Source organism: Podarcis gaigeae (genome assembly GCF_964106915.1).
Source record: "Podarcis gaigeae genome assembly, chromosome: 12".
Lineage (NCBI taxonomy): Eukaryota > Metazoa > Chordata > Lepidosauria > Squamata > Lacertidae > Podarcis > Podarcis gaigeae.
The window spans coordinates 35,407,728-35,427,952 of record NC_139688.1 but is presented as its reverse complement, the minus strand read 5'-3'; the positions used below and the strand labels follow the sequence as shown (position 1 = coordinate 35,427,952).

Sequence of the window (20,225 nt, the reverse complement as noted above, 5' to 3'; positions counted from 1 at the left end):
AACAACAAACCGCTTCGGCGCGCGCAGAGCCGTTGGGAGCGGCCGTTGAGGAGCCGCGGCGAGGCTTCGAAGCGCCGTTTCCTCGCTCTTCCAAACTATGGCGTGACTTTCCAGAGACGACGACGTGTAGCAGCGCCGTCCTCCTGCCCAGGTCTGCTCAGCAACGGGGGCTGTTGAATTCGGTGGGGGTTTCTTCTCCTACGAGGAAGCGGCGGCGGGTTAAGACCGCAGGCAGTACGGGAGCGCCGCGCTAAATGATGGCAAAACCCGTCAGCTTTCGTGGAGCCGACATCGTCAGATGAGCCAAGAGTCTGTGTATGACAGAAATTTGGCAAGCACTGTACGTCATAGTGCACTGTCAGCCCCCAAATGCTGCAGGGTTAGCTAGGAAAAACACATGAGCAGGTGTCTTTTTGTTTTATTCCTCCACCCTCACCCGTAACTCTCCTCCTGATGGTGACTTTCCAGGTTCAGGGGACGCTTAAGTTCCTGTGGAGCAAAAGCACGCAAAGGCTATTTGCTTTGTGCGGCAGCTATGGGCTTTTGGAAAGCAACTACTCATGGCTGTAGCCAAGGGGGTTTGGTGCCGCCCCCAAATCAAGTAAATCAATAAAAAATACTAAGTAACTGAGGTTCTGCCCCACTAACTTAAAGCCTGCCACCCCAACATAAATCCTGGCTACGCCCATGCGACTACTTAGGATTCCCACTGGCTATTACCTACTAGATGAGCCTTTTATGCCAAGGCAGTAGGGTGGTTCTTACTTATTTATTAACTTTATATGCCACCCTTCATCCAAAGATCACACGTGACTAAGTTCACATTAAGAGCCATGAACAGTAATATAGAAATAAGACTATACATCAACATTTTGTTGTTTTGACTAAATCCAAATAGAGATGCGAGTGTGTCAATGTGGTTCTCTTTCTCTTTTCTTAAAGTTGTACCTTGTCTTTACTTGCTTTTTCTTCTTTGGAGACTTCAAATGATAGGAACCGTTTCCCAGCAGCAATCACTTAACAAATGTCCAAAGAGCAGTGTCTGTTGTTCTAGGTTTAGTTTATCGATCTCTACCCCTCTACTTCTTAACTTGCACTAGAGTTTAGATTGGTGCCTTTTTCAAACCACGCCTTCAGCTGTCAAAGAACAGCCGTATGAAATAGCAGAGATTAACCTCAATGAAAAGCAATGTGCACTGGAAGTTGGCTTCCATATCTACTACTTCCAATGCTAACACAGACTTGAAAGTAACTTTCATGCACCTTGATTTCTATTCCTCACAACTCTATTGGCAGCATTCAAAAATGTTGTTAAATGAGAAAAGTGTACAATAAGAACACCCACAGATATGTGTTTGCTCCTAAGTACTAGGTTTTTTTTATTTGATGTATTTTTTTTACTATTACTAAAATTCAGAAGCAGGTTAAATTAAAAATACATAATAGAACAGCAGAATAAAATATGCAAAAACCAATAAAATCATCATAGGCAGCAGATTTACCCAAACACCTGGGTGAACTACTCTTCAACTGGTACCAAGAGTTGGTGCCACTTGTATTTGAAAAGCAAGTGAATTCAAGGCACCTGTAACAAGAATCCTTTTTTCCATCTTGGCACATATTGAATTTCAGGCAAATGTGGCACAATCAAGGCAGCATTCCACATTAATCTTAATGTACAGGCAGGTCTATTTGAAAGCAGACACTCTTGTCAAGTATTCTATGTACTACTTCATTGTCAGCCCTACAAATTGCTGCCTTAAAGAGTTTCTTCCTCTACAGTACTTGTGTATTCGTAAAATTTGCATAGATTTCTTTTCTATCTTTTAATATGGACTCCCACATTAGAATGAGCTTTTCCTTGAATGAAGAATACAATTGGGAAAGGGCTGGAACTTTCTGGCTCTTCCCAGCCAAATTAAATTTGACAGATCTTTTCTTACCAAAGATAATGCTACTGATTTTCCCTAAAAGATAGTCCAGGTTATGGAAATAAAGTCTCTTCACATATGTTAACATGGACTATTAAATTAACACTTCAAGACCACCTTAAGAAAAACATATTTATTTAACAAAGTTTACTGACAACAAGCCTCACTGAGGTATGTTTCAAAAAAAAATTGCTTCTACTTAGCAAAAGTAATCAGTAGGCAAGGTTTATCAATACATTATTTGTTAATACACAAAAACAGTCCAATAAAACTTGTTGCACCGAGTCCATTTACTAAGAACTGACAATGAATCAGTTTTGTCACACAATGTCTAGTTACGTAACAGGGATATATCTAGAATTAAGGAAAATGAGTTTTCATACTGGATGGTCCATATTTGGACTGATGGAAGTCAAATGTGCACTATATGGGAAGCCCCTTTAAAAACAAAGTTAAAACTAGCATCTGCTAGATTTAAGTTTCTTATTGATCAAATTATTCCATTTTTGGCAAAAGGTTTGAGGGGAGGGAAATACTTTAAAACATAATATAAAAAATGTGCTTCAGAATTTGTTTAAAGACCCAACATGAAAAAATAGTCCTTTTAAATATTAGACTTGCATCACGCTGCAGGTATGTGTATCACTTTAACATAGTATTAAAGGCAGTATTACAAAGTATACAAAAATGTACTTTAAATAATATAGGATGTTCTCAACCTAAAGCACATATTATACCCCAAACATGTTTTTGCACAACTCCTAAGTCGTTCACTTTCTCACATGTAAGCTTATGTCAATCTTTTTACAGTACACACTATGCAGTTTTTGGAACTTCAGATGCATATTAAATCAGGCATGTAAAAAATGGTATGAATTTTGATCTACCCCAATGAGAACAAGGAATTGGAAGGAACAGACACTCTAAACAAACTTATTTCCTGGGTTTTACTTCGGCTACTCTACAACTTATTAGACTGCAATTAGGGACAAAACCAATGAATGGAAATTGCCTGGATGGAATTGCCACTCCAGCTATTCCTAACACCACATTTACTTTCTCCTGTAAATGAACAGCCTTCTAGTATGCCTAGGTAGGACTCCTGTAGAGAGGTGCAGTATGTACCCTCATCTGCACAGTAAATATTTTAGGAAGTAGATGCACTAATGAAAAAACATCATATCCCATGCGCATGGTGGACAGGACATAGTGGAAACATACCAAGGGTGTGTGGCTTTGCACAGATGGCCTTAAGAACATGGAGGAGGGAGTAATTGCCTGTTGCCAGTCACCATTCCAGTTGCGTGAAAGATGCTCATATAAGATATTCCCCTAGTTATCTGAGCCTGCTCAGTACCATAAATAGTTAGAAAGCACAATATGTTTCACTCAGTAACTTGATACCATCCTGTGGGGGACCTGCATTGAAGTAATGCAGTATCTCTCTTTGTAGAACAGATGTTTCAGCAGAACAGATGTTTGAGCAAAGTTACTCCAACTAATAGGGTTTGTTTCATTCATTTTTGCTACCTGAAGATTTTAATTATTTCAAACTCTGAAAAATGAAGGTTACTAAAAAATAATAATCTCTTGTTGGAATATTTCACAATATACTTAAGACAGCAGAGTTTGTGGCAAAACTGCACAAATACATCTTAAGGAAACTTCATGTGTCTTCAATCTAGGGTTGTAGATTCTTGAGTTACTTCCAAAAAATAGAACTTTGACAAGCAAATCCACCTTATACACATAGTGGAGATAAAGTGAAGGATTTCATCCAAAAAAATTCTGTAGTACCGACATCTTGACAAGATGAAATTGAAATGCAGAAACATCATAAGTAGCAATCCTGAAATCTTCATGTTTCTAGTGTCTCCTCATTTGCTCCGCAAGTATCAACTACACAGATTAAACAGCTGGTCACTGGAAAAGCACGGACTTTAGAGTTGGCTATCCATTTATCAGTTTCAGTATTATATTCAAGGATGTGCCCCAAACGACCTACACCCTGAAAGCCTGCTAAGACATAAACTATGGAACCCACAGCAGCACATTTTACAGTCACACCTTTCCATGGCATGGGAGAGACCATCTTCCACTCATTCACTTTAATGTCATAATATTCCACATTGTCTAAGCCACCTTTAAAGAGAAGGGAAAACACACAGATAAGTATCAACCATGGTTTCTCAAACTTCAACATACTGATCATTTGAGATACAGAATCCTTCCCAAGTGGAACTTCCTCTAGTATGGTGAAGTAAAAGCAATAGCAATAGCTGCAAGGATGGTTTGAAAAATTTAGCATCTAAATTTATCTGGGACTTAATAACTGAGGAAAGGAAACAAAATCCAAGGTTTGAAAACAAGATCAAAGTTATCGCAGGGTGATAATTCCAAATTTACATTGTAATCCTAAATGTCTACTCAGAAGTAACTGCCATTGAATGCAATGGCACTTACTCTGAGGTACGTAGGTATAGAATTGTTCTCTTAAAAGTCTCAATTTCCACTGCTTTAAGGAGAAAATATTTTAATTTTCTATATAAATGGTATTTAACCCTATGTATAGGACAGTCCCAGTCATGATGGATATATGCTTTGTAGATGACTTTCATATATGGGAGAGTATGTAAAATTAAAGTGTACTGGTAGAGAAGTGTTTATTTAAAAAAAATACTCTACATGTGATACCATTAACAGCAAAACTGCAGGTCTGGACAAGTTTGGTCAAACAGCAAATATCTCATATTCACTCTTCCAGTGAAGCATGACTGCAAGACTCCTTCCACTAAACACCCTAAAAAACATGCAGGGACACAGCTCATTCTGCCATTAAGCTGGTGGTCCAACAATCTTCACCAGTCAGTCGACTTGAAACTGTCACATCCATCCAAAGCTGGCCAATTTTGAGAAGCTGTAGCTGGCACAATTATTGGTACATCTTACCTTTGGCACAGCAGATTTTAATAAAAAATATCAATTACCTAAGCCATTCTGTCCCCCAACGGCAAATATTTTGTCTTTCACAAACACAAGTCCATGATTTTTTCGGGCTTCAAGCATCGGACACAGCTCTGTCCACCTGAAAATATTTAAAGCATGTAATTTTAAAAACACGTTCACTCAATTTCATTCCATGAGCAGTTCTTTTTCCATCAAGTAAATACCATCAAGTAAATACCAAAACTGCAGAGAAGGGAATTTATAGTTAACATGATTTAGTTTCACTATTGCGAAAGCATGCCAGAGGAACTGTCAGTTAAAATGGAGCACAGATCTAAGCTAATTTTGGTTGCTTAAAAGCTCTTGCTCCTTATAAAAATACGTGACATAATAAACGGTAGAACAATATTAACAACAAACAAAATTCACAGCATCTGAAATATCTAAAAGGCTTTAAAACCTGATTTAAAAGTTTTAACTGCCCTCCTAATGCAAGCAGTGAAAGAGCCTCACAAATCTGCCAGGGACAGGCACTTCAGAAGAAGTTGCATTTGTGTAATTGGCCTGTAGATGGTTAAACACACAATAAAATTGATTGAAATCAATACATACGTTTCTGTTGCTGGATCATAAACTTCACAGGAATTCAAGACTCTTCCAGAAACATTGTTTCCTAAACTTCCTCCACATACGTATATGAGACCATTTGCCTCTACCATCCCATGACTACATCGCTGAGTCAGCATACTGGGCTTTGTGTGCCAACTTTCTGTTCTGGTATCATAGCATTCAAACAAATATAATGCAGAGTTTCCTTTAAATAAAGAGACAAGCAAACTGATTTAGAGAATATTTGGAGATTCTATGAATTACATGCAACATTGCAATAAGGTCGCTTGTAATTTGTCTTCTAGTGCAGCAGTTGAATGCTTCACATGACACTTCAAGCTGTACGGTTTTAAGGTTATGTTTTCCAAAACAAGGTACGTGATCCTATATACAAGCAACCTTCCTATGATACTTATAATCCTTTAAAAAAATTCTTTTCTATGCCATCTGCATCCAAAATATATACAATTCAGGAAACAAAGTCTTCCTTTGCAGAAATAGCATAATCCACATGGAACTGCCTATTTTCTGATATCACTACTCGCAGTCCTGCTCTGAATGCCCTGGTATCAGAGATTAAGCAGGTGGATATCTGGTATACTCTCTCAGTGCTGGTGCTCAGCCTTTGAACCACCCTTTCCAGAGATGTTGACTTGGCATTCTCCGTTTTATCCTTTCGGCTCCAAGCCAGTTTTTTTCAGGCAAGCCCTTAAGGAATGGAAGAGAATGAAGCAGCTTCTGCATTACTGTTTAGCTGATGTTAAATCTATGAATGTGTTCTGTTTGGTATTTTAGGTTTTGGCTATTCTATTTTTGTTGTTTGAATCTTTGTTACCTGCTCTGGCTTTCTTAGATAGAAAGATGCCACATAACAGAGCACTGGTGTTTTCCTTTTTGAATGTGAATAAATACCGAAAAGCTTGGAGACCTTCTCTCACAATCTTCTCAACATGGCAGCAAAGCTAGAACCACAGAAGGAAGACACTCTCCCCATAGTGAGTGCAAACTGGCAAAACCATTAGGAAAGGTGGACTGAGCTTCACTTGCTGCAACAGTCCAATAGATCTGTACTAGAGATACACGTTATGAAGCAAGTTTGCCTCACAAAGCTAATGTGGAAAATGAATTTGCAGGGGAGAACTAGTGGGCATTTAATCTATCCCACACATGTTCATTATCCCCTGCAAATGCTCACTATCTATGATATCCCAACTGTAGTATTTTCTGAGCTGTCCCACAAAAATACAAGTGGGCATAGGGTTGCATCCTGGGGGTGAGGTAAACCATGAACTCTTGCTCTCTGTACCAGTTGTACTGTAAGTTACAGATAAATGTCAGATATATACAGTACTTTCATTTCCAGATTTAGGTGGCTAAATGAAGCTGACATGACAAATATCCCTTCTAAAAATACACTGTTGTATCCAATACCAGTCATACTAAGACTAGTCCTGTTGAAATTCAGGGGCATGACTAACTTAGCTCCATTAATTTCAAAGAGTGTATTCAGAGTAGAACTTATTGGATACAGTTCACTGATTTTTTTGTTTTTTGCTCTATGTTTTAAGGCCCACATTGGATAAGCTGGCTTCTGAGTTTTGGCAGCGAGTGCCATTTCTTTTTTAAAGTAAAATTCAATGACAACATTAGGGTGCCACACACGACTTCTACTTTACAGACCCACCAGCAGACCCTTCGAGTGTCTTACCTACTTCAGAACCACCAGATGTATATATTTTACCCTCTGCTGCACAAGCTGCAAGGCTATCCCGAGGTGTTGGAGGTCCCAGCTTGGAATACCAGCTGTCTTTCACAACATTGTAACAGTCCATTCGCTTTATAGGAAAAAGTTGGGAGCCGCCCAAAATATAAACCACGTTGTCCCAGAAAACACAAGCTGCATCCCTCCGCTTTTCAAAGGGACAACGGATGTCTGTCCAGCTGTAATCCTGTATGAGAAAAGATAGATGTTTGGGAGAGAATACTGCGCTGTGTAAATTCTTCAGAATTCTGAGACCATTTTTATTTATTTATTTGTCCAATGAAGCTGGTGTGGCATACATGGTTCTTCCCCCTGTCCATTTTACCCTCAAAATTACGTTGTGGGGTAATTTAGGCTGACAGATAGTGACTCTCAAAGTCATAGAAGCTTTATAAAGAAGTAAGAACTTCAACTTGCATGCTCCTCGTCTTAGTCCAACACTCTAACCACTATGCTTTTATAAAAATAGACAGTACCTTGATAATAGTACACCACATTTGTACGTTGGGAAGCGATGTGGAGAAGAGCCTGGAAAGCTGTCTGCTATCTAGCTCCTGGTATTCTCCAAGTGGCCTTTCCCAACCAACTGTCACTATTTTGCTCTGACAGGAGTTTTAGTTTTCACAATTTTTTTTCTCCCCTCATAGCATGCCTTTGCTATTTCACTGCATAGCTTTCATTGATTTTAATGTTTTATGCAAGCCGCTTTATGATGTCTGCCTGAAAAGTGGTGTACGGTATCTTAAATAAATAAATAAATGTGAGTTTACGGAACGGTGGAAAACTCGTTTGCATGTATTACAGTGGGTGTTGGAAAAAAATGGAGCTTAGATCTAATAGGCCACTGTTACAGTCTTTACCACTGTTTTATTATAGGTGGAATCCTGTCTGCAGCGGACACACTGCTCAGACATCATAATTATTGAAAACTTCCTTCACACCCGTTTGCAAAGATTAATTATGTTAATGTGTTATCTTCACATCTTCCTTACATTTGGGGCATCAACAATAATTAACTGGAGGATAGGGGTGGAGAGGAGGGCAAAAGTAACCAACTGAGAATCTGTTTTGAGAAACTCCTGGCTGTTATTAGTTGGCTTGATTTTAAAATTCAATAGATAAATGGAGTCAAGAAAGAGAACAGAACAATACAAAAAAGTGTTTAGAAGAAAATAGCAGATCTTAAGGAATAGAATCAGATAAAATAGAACTGGGGAAAATTTGTTGTCATGGCAACCAAGAACTCATTCTCCATGCTACAAATGATATATAATGTACCTTCAATTGGTTTAACTGTAATAAACTACAAATGGTGCTGCAAAAAACACCAGCAGAGTCATCAGTAGGGTTGAAAATGTATACAAACACAGCCAAATTTGAGCAACTGGGATAAATTAATGGAAATTAATGCACATTCCAAGAACCAGATAGTTACAAAAAGCAGCAAAAAGCAGTAAGATCCTAGCTATATCACAGTCAAAGTACAATACAACACTACATTCTTTAAAACTGCTTTTTAATTGTAATATTTTATTTTTAAAAATTGTTTTTAACTGTTTTATGGGGTTATTCAGCTGTTTATATTTATATTTTGTTTATGTATTTTGTGTTTTTATATTGTAATCTTGTGAACCGTGAGACCTGTGGGTATAGGGCGGTATATAAATTTAATTAATAATCATAATAATATTGCCTGAGCCGGCATACCTGTGTATCCCCTGTTGTATCAAAAACCTCAGGTATAAATAAGATGATCATCTAAACAAGATTCTATTTACCTGCACTATCTCAATGGGATGTTCATTCATGTGCTTTTCTCAATCTGGGTGCAATTAGTCACATGAAAATATATTTTAAAACAACTGATAGAGCATTTATCTGCCAATATGTTGAATTGCAGTGAGTAGGAAAAAACTGACATTTAAAAATATAGTCAATAATCATTATAGCTTTCTAGTCCAGCAGCATCTTGCACTAGCAGAGGCTGACAGAACATCTTCAAAAGATAGCAAGCATAAGATGACAATTCAGTAACTCCCACCCCAATAGACATTGCTGAGGCACCACAGCAAGGATTCTGAAAGCCATGAAACAAGTAACTAATGCTCACTTTTAGGTTGGTCAAATAAGAGGGGCCTTCACTCCCACAAAGGATCCTTCTGACAGACTACTCCATTTGCTGAAAGGATCACAAGAGGGGGATTTATTGGGCTTGGAGGACATACTTCCTCTCAGACCAGTTTTCCCCATTTCCCCATGTGAGTTTTCACAGGATTCAAATGTGTTACTTTAATAATGATCAACTATTTGGGGATTTTAATTTATAAACGACTATACAAAATAGAAATCTATTTCTAGCAACAATGAAAGCCCATACGTAAGTGTAAGAAACTTTAAAGTTGCCATAGAAACCTCAAAATAGCTCTGCACTACAGAAAGTTCCCTGTATCATCTTGCTATCCCTTATTACATTGTTCCTTACAACCTGTCCTCCCACAATTTAACAACAAAAACGCTTGTTTTGTGAAATCTCACAAGTGCAAGAACAAACTAATTTTATATCTATTCTTATATCTCTCTATCTGTAGTGATGAAACTTGTTATATAATGAAAGAGATGATGAATTTTTTGGCTACACACTATCTGTTGAAATTCTGAAAGATCAGAGCTACCTTTGGATTAAAATACCGACATGACTGTGGCTGTGAGCCACCAAACAAGGCAATGCGGTAATCGTGCTTTTTTCTTCGCGGTCGAGTGCCATCCACCAACTCTTCTCTGTCCTCTGGAGAAAGCAGATGGTATCTCATGCCACCTAAACCAGAAGGCATACACAATGATTCCATGTAATTCTAAGAGAAATCTCTGTTTCCAAAGCAAGGATAGACAAAAATTAAAGAGGAGGGGGAAAATAAAAGTCTGTTTTTAACCATTTTTCAAAAATCACATGCAACCTCTGAAATACAGAAAGGCTGCCACAAAAAATATATATGATGAAGTGTCTTTAAAACCTGTTTCTATATTCACTGATATGTATAAAGTACCTGTACAGTGAGACAAACTGATTACCATGGAATAAACCTCTCAGAATATTATGCCACTAAGTATGTCATCAAATACACTGGGAAGAAACATCAACATCCAATATGTTTTAAATAATCAAAGCTTAGTATCTATAAAATATTTCTCACTACACCTAAACAAGAACACAGCTTAAAGGTTTTATCCAGTCTTTCCTCCTTTTTCTTTCTTTTGACTTAGCATATACTTGAGAAGCAGCCCGGATCTGCATTGAAGACACAGATGGTGGTGCGTAGGTTTACTGTTCTTCAACAGCTGAGAGAAATGTCATTACTCAGGCTATTTTTGTATAGATATTAATGTTCTTACCAATTATATCTGAAGCCTAAGAAATCTGAAACATACGAGCTGGTTTTAAAGGCATACTGATCCTTCCAATAACTTTTTTTCAGGTATTAAGGTGGCCTTTGGTAATGAATACTCTAGTATCTTCTATTTTGCATCTTAAAGTGGGGCCCAGTTTATTGAAATAAGTTACTTTAGCGAAGAGGAGGGTGGGATGATTTGTTGGGGGTGTTTTCCTGGGGTTAAGTGAAAGGTGGATGGATGCTGGCTAGCCACCAACCCATGGCTGCAGTAATCAACAGAAGGAAAGGGGGAAGGAAGATGTTGATTATGCTTGTCTTTGTACAGGATTCCCAGGATCATTGTTGCAAATAGGACATGCGGATCACAGAAAAATCCTAGAGCACTTTCTTCATCTTCACTCCAGCTGCAACAAAAAGTGCTCAAGGGCACAAAGACAAACAAACTTGAACTTGTAGCCAAGGGAATTCTACAACCAAGGTGCCAACACAGAGAAGGCCTTCTACTATTATTAAGTGGTGGGGAAAACTGGAGTCAGACCTTGGGAAATCTAAATTGCTATAATGGGGGAAATGCAGACTTCCAGATTCCCTGGTCCCAGAACATTTAGGGTTTAAAGGGCAAACAAAAAAATTCAATTACGCTCAAAAGCAAACTGAAAGATAGGTGAAGCCCTTTAAACACTGGAGGACTGTGTTCACCGTTGTTGTTGGCATTTATCTCAGGAGACAATGGAGGAGTGTGTCTTTAGGGGTAAAGTCAAACTGTTGGAGAGATACAATGTCTGCTGTGGCTGTAGAGACTGATGCAGGAGAGACATGTTTTGTTGCTGACTGGTTGTGCTGACTGACTGTCTCTAGGTACTCGGTCATCTCCAAGGGATTTCCATGCTGGGGGATTGATATTGCCATCATTCATGTCATGTTTGCATACCCCTTTGTAACACAAGAGTTGGTCTGTCAATGGGCCTGGTGTCTGAAGCCAGCTTCCTGTAGAGCACGTCTTTGGGGATCCTGCCATCTTCCATTCTGTGAACATGACCAAGCCACTGAAGACTTTGAGACAGGAGTGCTGGGAATGTAGGCTTGGGAGAGCACATCTTCTTGATATAGCAAATGTGGAAGGCTTCTGGTGATTGTAAGTTGCCCACGACTCACTTCCATAAAGCAGTGTGCTCAACATGCAAGCAGGGCTGCCTGCTTCAATGGGTGTTTGGAGCCCAGAGTATCACTCGACAAGCACCAGGAAAACTACTGCACCAGCAGAACTACTGTTATACAAATCAGTGGTGCAATTGCACTCAGAAAAGGGCAACTGTGATCAAGGGGATAGAGCAACTCCCCTGGGAGGAGAGGTTGCGGCATTGGGGCCTCTTTAGTTTAGAGAGAAAGCAAGTAAGAGGTGACATAGAAGTGTATAAGATGAACCATTGTATGGGAAACGTGGATACAAATAAGTCCCCCCCCCCCATCTCATAACACAAACTCATGAACTACGAATGAAGCTAAATACTGAGGATTCAGGACAGACAATAGTAGTTCTTTACACAGTACACAGTTATGCTATGGACTTCACTCCCACAGGAGGCAGTGATGGTGACCAACTTGGATGGCTTTAAAAGATGGTTATTTATGGAGGATAAGGGTATCACTAACCACAAAGGCTATGTTCTGCCTCCACAATTGGAGGCAGTATGCTACCAGTTGCTGGAAACTACAGGAGGGGACACTGTTCTTGTGCTCAGCTCCTGCCGTTAGGCTTCCCATAGGCAACTGGTTGGCCACTGTGAGAACAGGATGCTTGACTAGATGGGCAACTGGTCTGATCCAACGGGCTCTTATAATTTTATGAAACTCTGAAGTGACCCATAATTGCTCAAAGCTGTCCCGTAAGGACAAGGCATTTCCTTATTTTAGTATCCACTGTTCAAGGCTGTGACACACAAATGATATTTTTGAAGGTGGGAGACTCTGGACCATGAAGCTCACATAGTTTGCAATTTATTAGACATAGTTCTAACTGCAGGAAACAGCATGCCAATATTAAGGGCTACTAGTCAGCTTTGATTCAGCTTCCTGGCACAGAGAGAACAGGGTTAATCCTACCTTTCTTTTGTATTTACATGCTAAAATGCATTTAAATGGAATAAACAGTTCTTAAAGAAAAACTTTACAGAGAGTTGAGACAACATGGAAGATAAACTTACTGATAACCATTTTGAGGCACTCAGGGTTGTCCTGGATAAGTGGCTCAGCTTGTACTGTTTTACTGAGGAAATTCTTTGAAATTAAAGGAAACCTGACTTTAGCAAGAATGTCAACCATGTAAGGCTGACGGTTTGGCTCGTCATACTTCAGCCACCTGACGGCAGCATCATAAACCTAGAAATAAGAAAGAAAAATACATCTGTGTACTTACAGTAGCAGCCATCTATAGAACCAGGAAATTGATAGCTCAGCTGTTACAAAAAGGAAGTCTAATTTAGGATCTTCAAAGGGCTTTTAAAAATAATTACTTGCTATACCTTATATTGCCAGTTAGATGGGTTTAAGTCCCTCATTCAGGAATGGCTAGGAAGAAATCCCAAATTTAAAAGCTGCTTCTGATCTCCTGAGATAAAAAAATTCAGAGCCATAACTATTCAGAGTTGTGAAACTACAAGCAACAGCTGAACTAAGATAGACCAAGTTATTTTATGATAATTATTACAAAGTGAATATGCATGTGTAAATTGGAGTGAAATAACTCACAGGGCTGCCACTTACCTGGAAAATAAAATTTTACTTTAACTTATTTCAGCCACTGAAACAATTTTTATGTCCCCCCACACTAAATGGGATCCACCACACTGAAAGGATCTAACTTTGTTTCAAGGAAAAGTTTACACTTTCTTGAAACACTTAGATAACGTGGAAAAATCCCAGATATAGTAGTAGCTATGCTATTACCTTTTGGTCCTTCATAGTAACTACTCTCAATGTTTTTAGAAAGAGTCGCTTCAACTGTCAAACATTACACCATGATATCCAAGAATGAGATAGAAAACCAACTACAAAACTGAGAAAACGCCACAAACAGCAAAAAGGAGGAAAAAATACCAGATGCCAGAAAGTCTCAATCTGTTTTGGAACAAATCTTTCCTTGAGGACACTTTTTAAACAGCTTTTCTCATAAAAAATATAGGCTACTATAGTGACACCTACTTCAAGCACCTGATGTTCCAGCCTTTTTTCATGCCAATAATTAATTAAATACTGATCCTTTAGTTTTGATGCAGTTAAACACTCCTATATTTGAGGCCCTTCTGTTTTTCACATTACAACTCCCCATGCCACTTTGAAGGCTACTCCATTACGTCATTTGACTTTGTGGGGAGATGAGACCTGAAAAGCTGGAGAATCTGGTTGGAAACTCATACAGACACTAAAAGTTCTGCCAGCAATTATTTGCATTCCACTTTTGACAGGAAATGTTTCCACACAGATTGCATATTTACAGCAAGATAGCTAAAAACACAAACCCTTATTTCAGATTCAAGACTAAGATAGCTATGAAACTGGACCCTCACCTGATCTTCTGCTCTTACAGTTAGCGTGTCTTGATTCAGGAGATGTGTTACACGTTTAACATCTAGCTGCAGAAACTCATCTGTCTTGTAAACCTCTGTGAAATGCTGGTGGATAAAGTCATCTGCAGTAGCCTTGAGCTCTGGGCAGTCAAGACACTCTGCTAACACACTTATACCTAGTGCAAGATAGTAAAAAATTATGAATAGATGTTTAAAATTCATGAAAAAGCATATTGGTTGGAATTAAACTTTGTGCTCTTACGAAAGTTACATCTGCACAAGCATTGCAGCTTGATAGATGGAACCCTCACTCTTGCCCCCGCCCTTTTGCTGTTCTGGGGGTTATCCCAATTCCCTCCAGCCTGTTTCAGGGCGGGTGTGGGAGAAGTAGAGGGGGAAGCCCCCTTGCGCAGAGTTTCTGTTGACAGAGCAGAATGCTGCTCATTTCTTTTTTATGTGAAATATGTTATTAATAATTTAATATGGTTTTTTTCTCTTCAGTGGCAAAGGTAATGACCCAAATAGTTATCTTGAGAAGTAACATAATTGATGAAATCTATGAATTTGTTATGCACTAAGTACTAGAGAGACAATGATGTCATGTTAGCAACTTGGAAGAAAGTCTTTAACAGTAGTCACATTCTATAGAAGACAATAGTTCAGTCTGGCTTATCTGAAAGCTAATCAGAGGTGGCAGGCACTGTAGCAGTACTATACGCATGACAAATACATTTTCAAACCATAAAACTTGTTTTCCAATAGAATACATGAAATTAGCAAGACTGTCCTAATTATTTCATGAAATAATCAAGGACCCAAAGTGCCAATTTTGAAAAATATCAAGAGTTCTTAGAAACAATATAGAGTGAGCCATCTTACCAAGACAATTTGAAGCATCAACTTGCTCTTTTAAGAAGTCCACACACATTTTTTTCACAGGTTCAATTTGATATTGATTTGCAGCATCTAACAATGACTGGACATTGTTGCTGTTTACGGAAATTCTGAAAAAAGTAGAAACATTACCATGACCAAAACATTTTAAACAAGAACTGGGAACATAGCTAGATTAAATTAGGATTTTCAACCACTAGAACAGCAACACAGTATGTTACAGGCAGATACAGTAGTACCTGTTGAACAAATAATTAAAATAGCATTAATTCACTTAACAGCTTTTCTGGGCTTCACATGAAGCTATCTGATGGGCAGATATTAAGAGTTATAAATAAACCTACCTTGCAGTATAAGCAAACTCCACAAGCTGCTCAATAATATCTGGCTCTGCGTCTTTTAACTCCACTTCGTAAGACTTTGATTCAATCATATTTGCTGCAATTAGATACATAACACCATCATCTAACCTGAACAACAATTCCACCCCTGCACCCACATCTCAGAGGACCTGCTGCTCTAATTTAAGGGGGGGCAGTTGTAATGGAAGTTGTTAAGCAAACTTCAAGACAATCGCAGAGATCAGTTACAAAATGAGCAGCAGAACCTAGAATTGACCAAGCTGGTATCTAGATTTAAATGTATTAACAACTGTTTTCCTAATTCTGTATTACTTATAGAAATCTTATTTACAGAAAAACAAGTACTCTAAGAATAGGTGTATCAAGGACTTCTGGTCTCACAAAACTACATCCCAGTCTTACATATATTTCAACCCAGCTCAAGGTAGGAATGGGAACCTGTGGCCTTCCTGTTGGACAACTCCCATCATCCTTCACTATTGGCTGTACCAGCTGAGGCTGATGGGAGACAGTCCAAGAACATCTGGAGGGCTACAGGTTTCCCGATCTTTGATGTAAAAATTAAAAAATAAAAACAGACTAATCCTAGTCACACTTCAGTGCATTGCACTTAAGTCGCTACCATGGTATTCTCAAATTGCAAAGGAGACAAAGCTGCAGAACTCTACCTCTACAGGAAAATTATCCAAAACATTTAATTAGAAAAGATGAATTAGTGTGGTATGAACGAGTTCTGACCTTAGAAACATCTGCACCTAAAGTTAGATAAAAAGAGGACACCTTCTTTTTCTCTAGAGCCCGTTTTTAAAGACATTTAAATATTAAGCTTGGAGGTCACAAATATGCCAGTCTCTCTGAAGCAGGTGTATTTTTGGCAAGTCTTATATACTGACTGCATGTGAGAAAGTGTTTTAGGAAGACAAGTGGAAAATCAGTGGCTTCACTGGTTCACATGTAAGACATGGTAAGTCAGTGTGTGGCTTACTGTGACCACACATACATACTGGCTCCCACCGAGACCATGGGTGCTTTACTCCTCCCTAGACATTTTAGGTCAGTGCGGTGGCAGTTAAGCCATGTTTTTGCTAAGTGTGTTGTCTGATTCTGGGGCTGTTGTTAACATCTGTCCTCAACCATCTGTGGCCAAAGCTTGTCCTTTGGCTACAGGTCATGATTGAGGAGAGACCTGAACTATGATCCAGGGGTTGGATGACACACTAAGCCAAATCTTGGTTTAGCTGCTGTACCAACCTAAAAAGCCTAGGAAAAAGCAAAGTGGCTGCAATTGTCTTCTTGGGAGACAGTATATTCATGCTAAGCCATGGTTTGGCTTAAAGCTGTTCTCCTGCATGGTGCTACTAAACTGCACTTGGGCTGACAGTTGGTCCAGCAACAGAGATGAAAGACAAGGAAGAAATATCACTATAAAGATAACTGGACAAGATTCAAAAGTTTCTACTTATATGTTATTACACCAAATCTCCCTTTCTTTGCAGGCCCGCAATGTTATCAACTCAGTACATAAGCTTGTTGCCAAATGGTACCTTGAATCTACTGCAGGTTGCCGTTACCACAATGGAATGTCTTATCTGCCAGGGGGTTGGACTAAATGACCCTCGGGGTCCCTTCCAACACTACAGTTCTATGATTTCAACTAATTGCTTGGCTGTAGCTTGCTGTTACAACAATACACTTGTCCCAGTATGCAAGAAGGAGAAACACACAGAGTGGAAATTGTATTAATTATGGACTAAGGTAGAGGTTTTTTAATTGCGGTCGCCAACTTGGAGCCCAGAAATCTCCACATAGTCGCAACTGAACCTGTGCCAGTAGCAAAATGCGCCTGGCTAATTTTGAACACTGCTGGTCAGTAGATGATGATAATTTAAACCAGTAGAAGTTGAGTAGCTGAAGACTTACTGGTAAACATCAAGTTAAAGAAGTGACTTGCTGAAGCAAGTACAACACGATGAGCTGGGATCTTCCTTTCCTGGACCATGAGAATGACATCACAGAGTGTTTTCTAGCACAAAAAAGTCAAAATGATGACAAAAAATGTAATATTTCATAGTTTCAGAGAAATGTGTAGAAATTCTTATTTTTTTGCTAAACTAGTGACCTACAGAAATGTACAACAAACACTATTGAAGACAAAATCACCATTTTTCAAAGGAGCTCAGGGCAGTGTATGTGATTCTTCCTCTCCTCATTTAATCCTCACAACCCCCCTGTGAAGTACGTTAGGCTGAGAGGCAATGACTGGCCCAAGTTCATCCATTGAGCTTTATAGTGGCGGGAATTCAAACTCTGGTCTTGTAACTGAATTACATTTACAATATGAACTATTACAATTTTGCTGCTCTTCAGCTCCAAGTATGTGAGATTTTTGTATACAGTTTGGCAAACCTACATTGTAAAATTATGCCTATCTACTCAGAAATAATTCTTACTTAGTTTAATAGGGCTTACTTCCAGGTAAGCATGTAGAGGATTGCAGGCTTAATACTGTAGCCAGCAACACATACTTGAAATAGCAGTCATTGTCCCAAATGCTTATGGGAGGTCTAAATAGAAACATGTAGAACATGTGCTTCTTTCTTTATTGTCATTTCCACAATAGACCAAAATAGCAGAGTGACTAATGTGTTAGTTAAGTAGCTTTTAAATGAGACCAGGTTCTTTAAAAGTACTCTCTGCTTATACTTTAATGGATGCTCTCATTATTCTGTCCTTATTTAAAACTAATTTCTAAAGGTAGAAAAAGAAACTAATTTCTAAAGGTAGAAAAAGAAAGACATTGACAATTATTTTTCTCTGTTGTGGAAATGACAATGAAGGAAACTTAATATTTTCCAGTTGTCTCCATTTAGACCTCCAACTATTTGGGAGAAAGACTACCATTTAAGTGTTTATCGTTGCTAGAATATTAGCCAATGTGTGTAGCATTTTTAACTTGAAATATAGATAAGCACCTCATGGCAACTGAACAAGAGCAAAGCTGTTACTGAGCTAAAATATGTTAATGATCTTAAAATTGGTACAGTAGCAGCTCTAGCAAGTAATAACAATACAAATCAACACTAAGGCAGATTATGAAGAAAATTGGCTGCATTCAACTCAGTGTAGACCCATTGAAATGAATGCCCATTACTTAGGATTAATTGTAATAGGTCTACTCTGAACAAAAGGTGAATACAAGCCACGGGTTAGCAAGGCAAATATTAAGCCTCATAGATCAGTAGATTGGTACTACCCAAACACATGTTAAGTACACGATTGAACTAGCAGTTTTCACCCCAGTTTCATAGTCATACACTAGTCATCTTCACTGAACACATGACTAACTTGTACCTTCTGGGAGGGGGCTGATGGTGGTGTTACCTCCAACCACTATTTCCACTACAGCTTGCCAGCATTTGTAACACTCCAACCCCTACAGCCTGTTAACAGTTGTTCTGGTAATAGCTTTCCTGCACAAAAATATAGCTATTAACTCCTATGCCAAGCATAGGCAAACTCGGCCCTCCAGATGTTTTGGGACTACAACTCTCATCATCCCTGACCACTGGTCCTGTTAGGGATGATGGGAGTTGTATTCCCAAAACTTCTGGAGGGCCGAGTTTGCCTATGCCTGTCCTATGCTGTTGTGATCACCTTTCTGTATCTCTAGAATACTATCCACTTGGGAGCCATATGCTAGAGATAAAAGGAAGATGAATCTGAATTAAGTTTACACATTTGCCAGGGTAACAGAAGTTGGGAATATTCTCATTTTTCCCCAGTGCATCCTTGTGGGTGGAACAACAAAGAGTTGCACCAGATAAATGAGCAAAGAATGCAACGGGATGGTCTTGGCTTCACATCAACTGCTCTGTGTACCAGAGATCCATTGCAGCATGGTAGTGCCCAAACATATGGGGCTGCACTACAAATCCCGATGCTTGCTCGTTCAAATCTCGCCTCTGACAGGAACTCAATAGGTAGTCAAGTTACAAGAAAGGAGATTCCTTCTCAACACACGGAAGAACTTTCCTGACAGTAAGATCTGTCAGTGAAAGTCTCCCTTGGGAGGTTGTGGGCTCTCCTTGGAGAGGTTGGATGCCCATCTGTCACAGACGCTTAGCTGAGATTCCTGCATTGCAGTGGGTGGGATTAGATGATCCTTGGGGTCCCTTCCAATTCTACAATTCTATGATTCTTAGGCAAGGCGTCATCCGTGAGCCTCGTCAGCCTTCAAGCACCTCTGCAACATGGGAGTCCTTACTGGCCTACTTTACAGGGCTGCTGTAAACAGCAACAAAACAATGCCAAGCACTTTGTGTTAGCTGTGCCCCCCCCCCCCGGCCATGTGTTTCTTCTCCAACTCCTCCAGGTTCACAAATGCCCAGGTGCCAGGCTCGTGGTCAACACCACGGGAGGGGGAGATAGAAACATGTTCCTATTGGACCCCACAGGTCAAGGAGCCCTAGGAGGCCGGTCACCCCACGCCCCGCCTTACTTGCTTCCTCATGGTATTCATGACCCCCATGAAGCTGGCCAGCAATTTGGCTTCTTCCCGGGCGGCGAGTTTCTTCTCCGTCTTCTTCTTGTTGCTCTTCTCCGACGCCGAGGCCGCCATGCTCCCTTCCCCTTCCCTCGCCTCCCTCTCGCCGGCGACGAACCGAAGGCTTCCCCAACCGACGCCCGGTCATAAACGGCAGTCAGCCAGGCTCCAACGGCCAACGCGAAGCGGCAGCCCCGGCCTCGCTCTGCGGAAAAAAAGGGTC

At 39.5% G+C, this 20,225-nt stretch overlaps 1 protein-coding gene and 1 long non-coding RNA gene across 5 annotated transcripts; one reads left to right on the top strand and one right to left on the bottom strand.

Moving 5' to 3' along the window:
* The first annotated feature begins 12 nt into the window (after nucleotides 1–12).
* LOC310828236 lies at nucleotides 13–17,825 on the top strand. Of its 4 annotated transcripts, XR_014556758.1 has the most exons (6): nucleotides 13–151; nucleotides 5,792–5,860; nucleotides 8,125–10,075; nucleotides 10,510–10,557; nucleotides 10,963–11,115; nucleotides 16,956–17,825. It is a non-coding gene; the product is annotated as an uncharacterized lncRNA (long non-coding RNA). The 4 variants fall into 4 exon arrangements; XR_014556759.1 differs by lacking the exon at nucleotides 10,963–11,115 and having other exon boundaries at nucleotides 16,956–17,160; XR_014556760.1 differs by lacking the exon at nucleotides 16,956–17,825 and having other exon boundaries at nucleotides 10,963–13,843.
* Nucleotides 2,050–20,092, bottom strand: KLHL7 (kelch like family member 7). The gene is made up of 11 exons (XM_083705294.1): nucleotides 19,958–20,092; nucleotides 17,380–17,482; nucleotides 15,442–15,535; nucleotides 15,083–15,207; nucleotides 14,204–14,379; nucleotides 12,842–13,016; nucleotides 9,921–10,063; nucleotides 7,195–7,435; nucleotides 5,490–5,691; nucleotides 4,919–5,016; nucleotides 2,050–4,073 (listed from the first exon to the last, which is right to left on the bottom strand). Exons 1-11 carry the CDS (start codon nucleotides 20,075–20,077, stop codon nucleotides 3,790–3,792), a joined length of 1,761 nt encoding a protein of 586 aa, XP_083561420.1. The 5' UTR covers nucleotides 20,078–20,092; the 3' UTR covers nucleotides 2,050–3,789.
* Between the last annotated feature and the right edge of the window lie 133 nt (nucleotides 20,093–20,225).